The sequence below is a fragment of the Argentina anserina genome, chromosome 4 (assembly GCF_933775445.1).
Source record: "Argentina anserina chromosome 4, drPotAnse1.1, whole genome shotgun sequence".
Lineage (NCBI taxonomy): Eukaryota > Viridiplantae > Streptophyta > Magnoliopsida > Rosales > Rosaceae > Argentina > Argentina anserina.
Window position 1 is genome coordinate 7,861,926 of NC_065875.1, and position 13,488 is coordinate 7,875,413.

Sequence of the window (13,488 nt, forward strand, 5' to 3'; positions counted from 1 at the left end):
AAACCATGTTTTCTGTTATACTTTACTATCCGTGGTTCCAACTCATTGTAACTTTGGAACTAAATTACTTATAACTAAATGACTAGTGTCTTTTAGAATATAAATTATGTAGAAGGATAAAATTTCAGTTTAATTTACAAAAGAAAAGAAAGACAGCTAGCATGCCTAGCATTGGTCCAAATTATTTTTTCATACATGATCCAACTACTAGCATTGATATTAATTGAAAGCTAGGGTAAAAGAACCATGAAATTAAATCATGGTTTAAAGATGAACCAGGATAATGATCAATCATAGCATGTACCATTTTCAATAGTTATGTTTTAAAGGAGAACTCATTTCATTCGCTTGATAAATTATGCATCAAAGATCCACTCATTGCATGCCAACAGGAAATTCAAATCTGAATTCATCAATCAATTTTAATAAAGTTTCGAGGAGTGAAAATGATTAAGCAAACCCCCTTAATTGGTGCTACCCAGCTTTGTTCTCAGCCAAGTAATTCCCCCTTGATTAAGTAACGTATCTTCTTGCTAATTAGCCCAACCTGGTATGAGAGGATAACCTAGCCACATCTTTCTCTTTACTTTCTGGGTCGCTATAAACTAGTTCAATGAAACCGACCCCAACCGTGATACTATTGGAATAATTTCATAATTAACTACGAGAATTAGTTCCATATACGTACGTTTTATGTTTTTTTTTTATGAAATCCACGAGATTTATATTAATAACGCCTGAATAACTATTATATACTCATCCACTGTTATCGTGCAGCAAACAAGAGGTCTTGAGCCGAAACTTAAACTTAGTCCACATCATTCATAAGTCTATTCTTTAAAGAAACTATCACTAAAAAAAAGCAGGAAAAAGAAGAAGCCAGTACTAGGATGTGACTAAAATAAAGTGCTAAAGCCCAATAAGCCCTCACTCAGCCAAAAATAGGCCAAAGGCCCACTTCGACCCAATAGAGCCCAAAATCCGATCCGTGCAAACCCAAATCGGAGCATCCATATCAGCACCAAGTCCTCCAGCCGACCTTCATCTGGATCCCAGCAAGGCTGTAAGGCCAAGAGCTGCGCAGACCAAGTAGCAGCCAAACCCAGATCGGATGCTGACGTCTCCAAGACCGCACCACCAGCCATCGACGCTGACAACACATTGCCGGCACCCTTCCGGCTGGCGCACCTGTTTGCAGTCCTACCCCGAGCCAAGAGACGGAAGACAGGAGATCGGCCCTCCTATCCCAAACTGGATCTGGCAGCACCTTCTACGATTGACGCCCTTTGTCGATGTCATTGCCATTATTTGGACCCTAAAGCTCCCACCACAATCAGAAAGCCACCAAACTGGAGCCTCTCGCCGCCAAAAAGTTCCACGATCGCCGTCCCAATCTGACCTCCGATGCCGCCGCTCGAGAGCTGCATTGTTGTCCACGCACCATAGCCTAATCTAGAGAGCATAAGGCCCGCCGCCAGAACCAACAAGAGTGAAGCCACGACTTCACGATCAATACAGAGAGACCTCTGCGTTGCCACTAGAATATCAAGTCGATCACCACCCTTGAAAGAAGAGCGGAGTCGTCGTAGACCTTAGGGTTCGCATCTTGGTTGCTTCGTAAAACCCGGAGCCCCATCTCTTCAACTGTCTAACTTTTACTTAATCACATACGTACGTTGTATGTTTAGAACTTTCTTAACATAAATTATTGTGAGATTTTCGATCTGTTAGCTTTCCTTCGGAAATTATTTGCTAAGTGGGGTTAAGCTACAATCATGATCGATTGGCTGTTCTCAATTTTTCTTCGAGCAGCTTTTAGCGACTCTATTTCTAATGATACTTGCGCTTAAAATAAATTTCTATCTTAAGTAATAATAATATTACCAAAGTGCGGGAATAGGGAATATAATCTCTATGGTATAGGATCAAATTGTATATGTAGAAGGAACACAAAAGTTAAGATACGGTGGATAAGGCACTTGGAGATCGAAGTTCAGAGATTAGGCGAACTGATATATATGATTACGCTGTTCCCTTACAATAAGATGTAGTATTCAAAGGCGCTAGATCTAGCCTACTAGCTAGTCTAATTTAGTGGGAAAATGTCGGAATATATAGTCACAGTAACATGTTTGGCTCTCCATATTAAAAAAACCCTAATCAAACCACGTTCGTTTAGGTGATACTGATGAGCGTCAACTAAAAGGAAAGGGATCGATGCAAGAAAAGAAGACACATATTCTTACCTAGCCGTCACCATGCCAAACTCTACACAATTAATCATGACAAAATGTGATGATGAATATCTGTAAGTGAAGCATGCATGTAAAAATAGTACCATTCTACATACTATTACCAAAAGAATTGAAGATATTGCCACAATTATCATATTTTCTTAGTCAAGAGTCAACTTTGCATTCACTCACATTCTAAGATATATAAGAATTCGTCTCTATACCCTCTCATGCATACAGGCGATCATCGGTTTTAAAAAAGATGCAATGTTTAACTTGAACTGTTAAGTAATTAATTCATCAATATGCATGGGCGTTTCTAGAATATATTTAGAATCAGGTTGTGTTTACATACATATTGTTAACTAAAACGTAGTACTTTACAGAAAGCAAGATGTGACAATATATATAATTTAGTGCATATATAGAGTGACGTAAGAATGCATATCCAAGAAAGGCCAAATGCTAGATGCTTTGAGGATATGAGCTAAAGTTGGTACATATGAAATAAATTGCACGAAATATATGATAGATTATGTACTAAAACGTACTTACTAACATATAGAATGGGCTGCGTACAACTAACACGCTATAAATTATATAAAATTTAAGAAAGGATATTAATTAAGATGGTGATTACAGTATCTTTTTTTTTTTTAAAAAGAAAGTGCCTCTTAGAAACCCTTAAACAAGGGACTGGATCAAAAGACGCCAAAGCTTTAAAGAAGTTGAGCAATGATCGAGCACCATAATATATAGTACGCAATATAAATACATATAAAGTGGTAACAAGTTGTTTTTTTAGCTACATCACAATCTAACTCAAAGAAGTGGGTCTTCATAGATAAGGTTAGTTTGGCATGGATGTTTTTTTTGTTTTTGTTTTGTTTTATGAGATTAGTTTGACATGGAGTTGGAGACCTCATAGTGAGGACAAAAAAAGAACATACAAGAGTGAAGAAAGTAGTGAAGCATATGCGCGCTATGGAATATGTTAGGAAAAACTCGGTTTATAATTTAAGAGAAAAATTTATTATAGGTACAATGTACGAACTCTCATGATCGATGTAAAAAAGAAGTCGAATTAGAAAAGAAAGATAATTAATTTCGGAACAAGTTCACACATGTCCAAACTCTCATGTATTCGATCGATGTGTGTTTAGAAAAACAAATGGTCTACGTACGCAGATCATCGATATCCATTTAGATCGATGAGGTAGGGTATATTTCTGATGCTATATGAGATATCCTAATAGAGTATTGCTAAGGCGCTACAATATGACGCTAAATTTGGCGTCTTAATCTTATGTGGAATAAACTGTCACATTGTCACGTCAATAATTAAAATAATTATTAAATATCATTTTAAATGAAAAGACAATCACATCCTTGTTAATCCAACGGCTCTAGATCATTATAAAAATTATATTTTTGTGGTTTTTTTTAATTATTTCTTTTTTTCATCACGATAATGTTTCCAAAATATAATTAAAAAATTAATAATTACAAAAGTAGGCTTGAAATATATTTGTGTGTGTGTGCAAAAAATATTTTTAAAATTAAATTCGTCTGATAAAAATATAGATGTGTGTATCCTAAATAATTTTGTTAGACATTTTTTTTATATTCTTGTAATCTAATTAATAATTCGATAGAGAATATATGATAATTGTAGTAATTAATTATAGTCATTAATATAATTCATAAATGTAAATAAAATTTAGAAACTGAAAATCATGAATTAAATTTGAATTTTGTTTACATAATTAGTGACAGAAAAATGAGATTTTTTAGTAAGATTCTTAATTAAGAGGATACACAAATTCAAAAAAAATTGATTAATTCAATTAGATGAAAACTTTTAAGTAAGATTATTTTGTTTTGGTAATTAATTATCCCTTAATTATTGTTGAAATCATCTTTAATAAATAAATAATAAAAATTAAATTATTTACAAGGATATGATCGTCTTTTATTTAAAAATATAACTTTGTAATATTTTAATTACTTACGTACAATGGTGTTGTGATATGCCACATAAGATTATGACGCCAGATTTGACGTCATATTGTGGTGTTAAAACATTTTCCATCCTAATAAAGGATGAGTGTAATGTTAATATAGGTTTAGGCGCTACAACCCCTCATTATATTCATTGATCATGTTGATTGATGAACAAGGAAAGAAGGAGCTAGCACTTTCAAGACATTTTAATTACATGATTGTTTTTTTATAGATAAAATTCTTGTAGTGTAAGAAACAAAATCCAAAAAGTATATTACGTCATATGCTGAGTTCTACAAAATAAGATGAGCAGCGACGTCCATTAATTTGTCATTTGAATTCAAATTTTTTTCGTCTATATATCTTGATTTAGGAGATGCATGCATAATTTGTCAGCGGCAACAATTGCATGCAAATTAATCAAGTATACGTAATAAGAATATGCTTTTCATTTTGAAACACAACTACGACGAAAAAACGGAACAGACCATGCATGCTTATAAAGGGAATTACATTACCCATTTCGCAGAAGCTCAATATGATGAGTGCTTTTGCGCCTTCAAAATATATATTTCCTTTCGCTCTTAACAGTTAACAGTTTAAGACAACACACCCAACTTCACACAGTTCACAATGATAACAGTTGCAAAGTCTATACATGGATCAAATGGTCGTATGTGTATTATAGAAATCAAAATTGTTGAAGCTTAAAATTGCTTCAACGTGGCTACAAATGTCCGACGCCATCTTATCATCTGGGTCAAGTTAAAGATTATGATGTGGTCTAGTTCATTTTCCATAAGCTTTTTTGACCCCTAAAAGACTATAAAAGCAACAAAATTATTGGAGCTAGTTTGGCTCAATCTACCGCAATAGAACAAACAAGGCACACAAAGCAATAGGAAAGCAGGGTCCAACGAGCACTTAGGTACAAACCGTACACGGCAAACCATCTCCTTCTCTTTTGTGAACCCTAAATTCTGAAAATATATTATGTTTCATTTCTGCATATCCCAAAGAACATGATACAAAGTATACACAGTGATTTAATCAGTTCAAGACTCAAGAGGATCTGATTACAGAGCATATATTCAAAGCAAAACAACGAACTATAACACAGATACACCACGATCAGTTTACATAGCGAGAAAACTACTTAACCATGTTGAAAATTTTGCAGGCGCACCTCGTTCGTTTCTAGTGTGTAACACAAAGATGAGTATCGAACTTGACTTAAGGGTATCACAGGATTCGCAGCAAGATGTGTTGCAACAAAGTTATATATAAACCCTATCAGAAGTTATAAGGTCACCGAATATCGTTGCCATTTGCCAAGTTGAATATATGTTTTGCTGCATCATATCCAAATATCCAATTAGTGGACTAATTTTTGGAAAGAATTCGATGGAAGTTCAACTGTGCAATCAGATCAAGCATTAGTGAAATCAACTCAAGGGGCACTTGTTTGCATATAATAGTGGTGATTCCCCACTATATATAAATTCTTACAGGAATCATTATGGAGCATAATAATATGTCGACGTAATGCAATGTCAACATCGGACTTGAAATAATGTTCTTGCTTTTACAGGACAATATATGGCATAACATTAGCCCAATCCCATCTCCTAATTCGATCTCTTGCTTAGTACAGATTGGATGTCCAATTAGTTTCAGTTGCTATATTGGTTTCGATCATGCAAATTCATACTCCTATTGGCTGTATAATCACTCAATTTCTAGATGAGGAAAATGGTCTGTTGTTCTCTTATTTGGTGGCTGCAGCATGCCTCGGTTTGTTTGGTTGTAAAACCAAAACAAGGTGCTTCTCCTTTTATTGTATGTTAATCTCGTCAGTGACTTCATAAGTGGATATGATAGCTTAATTCTTTCCTCTAGAGATCACATATAGGTACTTGGCTAGGCAATGAACTCAAGTAGAAGATCACTTTTACCCAATTTGCCTGCTGAGCTAGATCACGATAAGAAAGCATCGGAACCCCCCTGAAAAACATGCACTATGGTAAAGTCTTCAAGTCTTGTCTAGAGATCTCTAAGATCCAGCTGGGGTTCTCATCTTGCTGTTGTTTTGTCAAAAACAAGAATCTTGTTGCAGAGTCCTTTATTAAAGACGATACCAGGTGTGATGAAAATTCCGAACCATGCATGTAAAAACATAGTTCTTAGCTTGGTAAAAACTATATATCTTTTAGCGCCTAGCTCGTAGTTTTCCTACTGCATTGCTCTATTCACTATGTTGATTCTTACTCGTTTTTTCGGAATGAAACCTGGACAGACGTACAGCACGCAATTTCGGTTGAAATTTAACCTATACACAGAAATGGATATTTGAGAAATTAAAAAAAAACACAAATAAACAATTAGTGAGCCAAAATTACTTAAGAGGGGGTTAGATTAGATTTGGAATATTGGATTAAGATTTGATATGATACATTTTGTGGAGAATGAGTCAGTAATCAGTATGCTAGGTCTCCTCAGTGACTTGTGACATCAACTTCTCAAAGAAAAACAAAGAATACAGAACAATCTGCTCCCTGAGGGGTAGACACATGGCACAATTCCTTTAGCCATACGACACAAAGCTACACCTGGATCAGGCCCAGGCCCAGGCCCACATACCCTACCACCACTTCATTTTAACATCCCACACCCTGGCCTGTATCTATTATTATTCCCCTTTTTCTCAAAGGATAAATGTGTCTTTCTACCGTTCCATAAAAAAAAAGTCCCTTTCTACCCTCTCAAAAAATAAAGGTCCCTTTCTAGGGATTCACCACTGTTCCAAGTTGGTTGAAATTGTAAGAAGAATTTGGGCCAGTAATTTGGGTAGGTATGAACTTTTACCAAATCACATTATACTAATACTTGTGGTTACATTTCTACCATGACCAGATTGTCCATACATTAGAAGCCAGTTTTCCACAAGCTTTTTCCATGAAGGCTTCCTAGCCAAGAACGCACAACCAATCAGAAAACTTGGTAATTGCCGTAAAGGACACTCCTTCCTTTTATAGGATGATTAGTGCGAATTTTAATCTTCACAAGTCAGTGAAACCAAGGGTGATATCTAGAATCCAGAAGCAAATGACCAATGGCAATGAGGTCTAGTAAGTTAGGCCTAACCGTGCTTTACAGCTTCGCAGTTGGTAACCATACCAGAATTGTAAGCCATTTCCGACCAGAAGTAACAAAGATCCTGCTCATGTCATTTCCTGCTATAGATAAGCAATGCCTTGTGGTTTTGACTCATCAGTTGTTACAATCAACCTGCAGTCTCGGTTTACACCAAGGGTTATGTTGCTCAATTTGTAAGAGGTAACCTTGGAAAATGGAAAGTTAAGACCATAATGCAATTGCAGAGGCTGATGTCGAAATTATGCTCTAATCGAGCATGTTTAGACTACTGTCACAAACAGATGGATTCAATTATTATGTGTTCCCTGTAATCTGAAAGTAGACTTTGCCACGTAAGTTAACTGATATCAATGTAAAAAAATTCAGTGTGATTTTGTAAGTACTTGAGATGATGAGTGGGAGATAATCAAAAGATCCATCCATTCAAAACAATCAAAAAAAAAAAAACCAATGGCTCCCTACTTGTGTCGCAGCTGCGGAAAGAAAAATACAATCACTAGATAAACCTATTAGAAAAAGAAAGAAAAACAAGTCGTGTCCTTAAAAAAACATGGATTTGTTTTACCTGATATAAGCCATGATCCATCAGATACAAATGACCAAGGATTTTACATGGGTGAATGGATTTACAGATAGGTTATTGCCTGGAAATTAACCGAACAAGATTGATTTATGAAGAGTTTCAAAGTCAGTCAATCTAGATTGCTGGACCTTCATCAGATTCTGTCGCAATGAACTAGATTTATGCATTTACTGTAGCAATATCACTTTCCCCTGGCATTTGAAGTAAAAAAATAGAGTTAGATAGATACAACTGGAGAACTGGAGATAGAAAGATGTTATGAGAGAAAGTCATACAAACAGAAGCTGATGTTGGAAGTTTGACTTACGTGTTCATCATCAGAGTTATGTTGTCACCTTTGAGAAGAATCCTTCCTAAAAGATTTAAAAAGCCATAAACAATTTAGAGAACGGTTTACTAGAAGAGCAAAGGGAAAAGATGTGAGGAGACTCACCTAATGGTTTCCTGGATTCTTTCTTTTTTGGGTCTGACTTGGTATCTTTCTTGATGCTGACTTCTTCTGCATCATCCAGGACCAGATTCATGTACTCATCAAATCCCTGTAAATAGATGTCAGCCATGATAATTAACAGATTGGAATCATACTAGATATGCATAGTACATTTGTTTGAGATAATTGTAGAACAGATACGTATACTATATATAACAGAAAAAACCCATCTATGCCTATATGCAATCAGTATATCCATTATAGAGAGAAGCTATAAACAGAAACGGAGGAAAAAGTATCACAGCCTAAATCATAGAGTTTGAAGTGCATTTCATGTAGACCTGTACAAACCATATGGCCAGCATGTTTGAGGAAGAGTCAATGTTGATGGCTTCTCTCAAGAAAACTAGGATTCGAATTAGTTCACCAGCAGACTCAACAAGGAAAAACACACTTTCAACTATGGAGACTGCCTGTGGATGAGTTACCCTTTTACAGACTTCTCTCAACAGAAGTAGGTTTTCACTCTATCCTCACTCGTGATTAGTTTTGTCAAAGAGTTAATTGGCACACTCAATAGGAAAACAGGTTTTCACTTGCCAAGACTACCTGGTTGTGAAAGAGTTGAGTGGGTTTAACTGTTTGATTATATTCACATCCTGTGGTTAGTAGCAGCACACTCCACAAGGGAAATGTGACCTTAACGAGTGCGAGACTTAACTGTTAAAGATCTCTCTAAACAGAAGTCTTGAAACAAGCACAAAAAATACTCATCTTATTAGTAGTGTCAAAGAGTTGACCAGCACACTCAACATGGAAGAAAAGGATCCCACTTAATAAAATGACCTGTTTGAAGATGACAGAATTTCTTGAAAACCAAGATCTGCAGTAACTATAGTTCCCTAGCCATGGTTAGGCTAAATGCCTAAATACAAATGACAAGCAACACAATTTGACAAGGTTTATTTACTCCTCGTCTCTGATCTAACTTTGAATGAATGAATCATCAATAATCTTTTTATTTATAAATTTTGTTGCAGCAAATGGCATAATCTAGTCTTTCCCAAATATACTCTGAAATATGTTTAGCAAACTCATATTCAATACCATGCCAAAGGTATCCAAAAAACCTGGCATCAAACATTACCAAGCTAAAGCTATCACCAAAACAAGTGACAACAATCAACTATTATCTTCACCTCAGAAGCACATAGAAAGCAACCACAAAAATGCCAACTTGTAACACTCATAAATCAAACTATTTTAACACCAACTCACGTAACGTGAACCAATTACAGCATTATAAGCTATCTTAAACAAAGATGTAGTAAAAATCAGCAAACCAAAAAGCGGTCAACAAATAATGAAAAGGAAAAACAAAAATCATTATCGGAAAACGAAAAGGAAAGACAACATGTCAAAAACTTACAATAATGCGGCCTTCAATCCTGACGTCCTTCTGCTCAAACAGCCAAATCTGAATCCGAGCTTTCTGAACACAAAAAAGGACCATAAATGAGTCCAAATCTAGGAAGATAATATTCACCAAAATCAACCAAACAGGTAGAGAAAGAGGAAAGCAAAACACGACTTACACTTTGGAGGAATCTGAAAATCAAGTTCTGGTGTAGCAAATCCGCACAAGAAGAAAACAAATTATGATTAGAATTGCACAGAAAAACAAATAAAAAAAGGCCCAAAAAATTGAAGAAAAAAGAGAAAGCGATGCTGCGGAGGGAACGTACAATAGGCTGGGTCATGATCCGCTGGACTTTGGTGCTCGCCATGGCTGCGGATGGAAGACGATGAGCTGCAGAAAGGGGTTTTAGGAGGAGAGTTTGAAACCCTAATGCAGCAGAGCTCGTTTTCTAATTTTTCGCCAAATTGGGTCGAGCCCAGTTTTGACAATTATAAATTCAAGAAAATCATATAATAGGCTCTAAACACCGAAACAAATCTGCCGATTACTATTCGTGTATCCACTTTTTTAAACTCATGAAATGTGTTTTTTTCAACTCATATTTAGATAATAATTAAACAATTAAATACATGTCATGAGTTTAAATAAGTGGACACAAGAATTGTGGTTGGTAAATTTGTTTCCCTCTAAACACTAACTCAACTCAACTTCCATAAAGAAAAAAAGATCCTATGCATACATCCAAAACGTTGGACCTCTTGGCTAGTCTATTTCATAGTTGATAAGAAGCTTTATTAGCCAAAATCGTTCTGAAGTTATGTACTGATCTTTTCATCATTTGTTAATCTAAAAGTTTATTTAATAATTAAAGGATAGAAAATTTATAACAAAATTATAATTTTAAAAATAAAAAAAATAAAATCATATTTTGTAGGTAATTTCCAAGGCAGTATGTAAAAGGCGGTAGGTTATTCACACGCATATAATGTGTTTATGACTAGTATGTATAATTACATCATTAAGGTATAGATCAATATTCTTTATAATTATATATTAAAACTCTTAAAATTGGTGTCCCCCTTATATGTTGTGCTCTATGCCATGCCCAAGGCTGCCCAGCACAAAAATCAGGCCTAAGCTTGATGGTTTTCAATATGAGACTATTTTGTATCCCAAGAATTGCATTAATCGTCTCAATTTCTACTGGAAGCTTGGTTTTGATGTCAACAAGTTCAGCAGAAAAGTTGATTTTTTTATATTACCTATGTGAAGATGTGATTTGCCAATAAAAAGATATGAAGGAATGATAGAACAGTAAATGACAAATAAAATATTAATCTTTACTGTTAAATGTAGCAAATTACGAATTCACCAAAAATTTTTTTTGTCTAAAATGACCATCATACTAAACACAATTGCATCTTTGTGTTTTCTTTTATAAAGAAAGAAATGCATTAAAACGATGAGCCTCTACGACATCCACATTGTATAATGTCAAATAATAAGGCAGTAGAAGCTTCATTTGGAACCTTATCCAACCAACTAGTCCCTTGGCAATAAGAAGGACCAAGGTTTGTTACAACATCAGCAACACATTTTGCTTCCCTATAAACATGTTTTAAAGAATTTGAATCAAAACTTGCAGCTACAGGTCTAATGTCTTCTACAATGCTAATGCCAAAGAACTCCAGAAACACTATTGATTGCATTGATTATAAGTTTCGAATCACCTTCTACCTCCATATTGCGGTAACCATCTTTTGCAATGACAAAGCTATCTCTAAGGGCAAGAGCTTTAGCCACCAGTACCGTCGGCTTCCCAACATTTCTAGTTGCTACGAGCAGCGGCCTTGCATTGCAATCACAAATAACAAAGCCTCAAGCAGCAAAGTCACTTCGAACCGAACCAACACAGTTGATTTTCACAGTGTTCAAAGGTGGAGGGTTCCACTTTATGGTGGTGGTGTTGTTTTGAACCACCCTCGGCCTCTGAACCTTGCTCAAATCATTGCAATTCTTGAGGGTAGCAGCTACTACTACAACTCCAAGAACACTGCCAATTTTATCATTGAAATGGTGTCATTTCTTGCTTTCCAAATATGTCAGCATGTAATAATGGCCTTAGCAAATAGATTTTCATCAACATGTCTGTCAAGGAAAAGTTCATTGAAAACCTGGAAATAGCCATTAAACCAATTTAAGCTTGTGTCAAAACTCGAACGAGACCAAACTTCATTAGTAAATGTACAATCACCAAATATGTGATCAGCCGTTTCATTATCTAAATCACATAATGAGCAAGAATTGTCATCAAGGAAACCAAACCTCGATAACATATCTCTTGTCTTAAGCCTTTTCTTGAGCAATAGCCAAACAAAGAGTTATATTTTTGGCTGAATATTCAAATTCCTCATTCTGTTGATTAAGGCAATCTGGTCATGTTTGCTTTTATTATTCAATTGAAGCAAAGTAGGAAGTAGCATAACACAATTGCATCTCTACTACTAGGTTTTGGTGCCAACAACTGAAGATTCCACAAATAACATGTACATGAGTACGTTGCACAAGTCTAGTGAACATTATTCATTTATGGAGTTACTATATTGCTCAAACCAAAATTAAAGAATTGGTTCACCGAAATTCCTACAGTTACATTTTTTACATGAATAATAATTAATCACTCTTGTTTATAGAATTTGCTAGTTACGTACCAAACAGAACCCAACTCTCTTCAAGTTGTGAAAGTGAGAGTTGTTATTCCACAATTGAATTCACTTCTTCATATAGATCCATACTATCATGAGACTAATAAAAGGGCATCTTATGATTCTTATCTATGGAAATTAACTGTGATATCATACATTTTGGCATTTTTCCCATTGCAGAGCTTCTATTTTGTATTATTGTTTAATGCACTGCAACTGTATTCTAGTCTGACGCTTATGTTTTGTCTGAGTTCTCTATGATCAAATGATCAATGACATTCTTGAAATGACTTCGAGTGAGAAAAGTCTATAATTAAGCAAGGCTGGCCCTGACATTTTCAGGGCCATAGGCGAGATAAAATTTGGGGCTCCTTAAAAAAAATTTGTTCTTCAACAACAATAGGTGAAAAATGAAAAACAACAATAATTCTCAATATCACTTGCATTTTTGGCAGCAAAAGTTTCAATTAAACTTGAATAATTAATATTTTGAGCCAAATCTTCTTCAACCGACAACAAAGCTAGATCGTTCAATCATTTTGAACTAGGCAAACCAACTAATCTAACAAAGTAACATTCCAACTGATTATTGAATTATGCTCAATAGTCAATAAGAGTATAAGACAATAATCATCATTGTTAAAACACAGAATAACAAATCAATAGCGAATCATTAGAGTGAATAAAAAATTAATAATTATGCAAAGTTGCAAACCATAATAACCATTCTTCCATTCCCAAAGTTTCAGAAAATGCAGTACTATATTAGGGTTTACTGTATTCAATTTTAATTGAAGCAATGGTCAATCTTATGAAATAAAAGTATTAAAAATAAGAAATAATAGAGAAATTATTTACCTGGTAAGAAAAAATCATATTGAAAATTGGACTAAATGAACGAGGGATGTGTGCGATGATCATATGCAGAGAGTTAGAGAAGAATTGAGAACGAAACG

The 13,488-nt window shown here is 35.0% G+C and overlaps 1 protein-coding gene across 1 annotated transcript; it reads right to left on the bottom strand.

The window, feature by feature from the left end:
• Positions 1 to 7,292: 7,292 nt before the first annotated feature.
• On the bottom strand, positions 7,293 to 10,296 carry LOC126789808 (uncharacterized). The gene is made up of 6 exons (XM_050515865.1): positions 10,153 to 10,296; positions 10,003 to 10,029; positions 9,837 to 9,899; positions 8,411 to 8,516; positions 8,285 to 8,330; positions 7,293 to 8,168 (listed from the first exon to the last, which is right to left on the bottom strand). Exons 1-6 carry the CDS (start codon positions 10,192 to 10,194, stop codon positions 8,159 to 8,161), a joined length of 294 nt encoding a protein of 97 aa, XP_050371822.1. The 5' UTR covers positions 10,195 to 10,296; the 3' UTR covers positions 7,293 to 8,158.
• Positions 10,297 to 13,488: the final 3,192 nt, after the last annotated feature.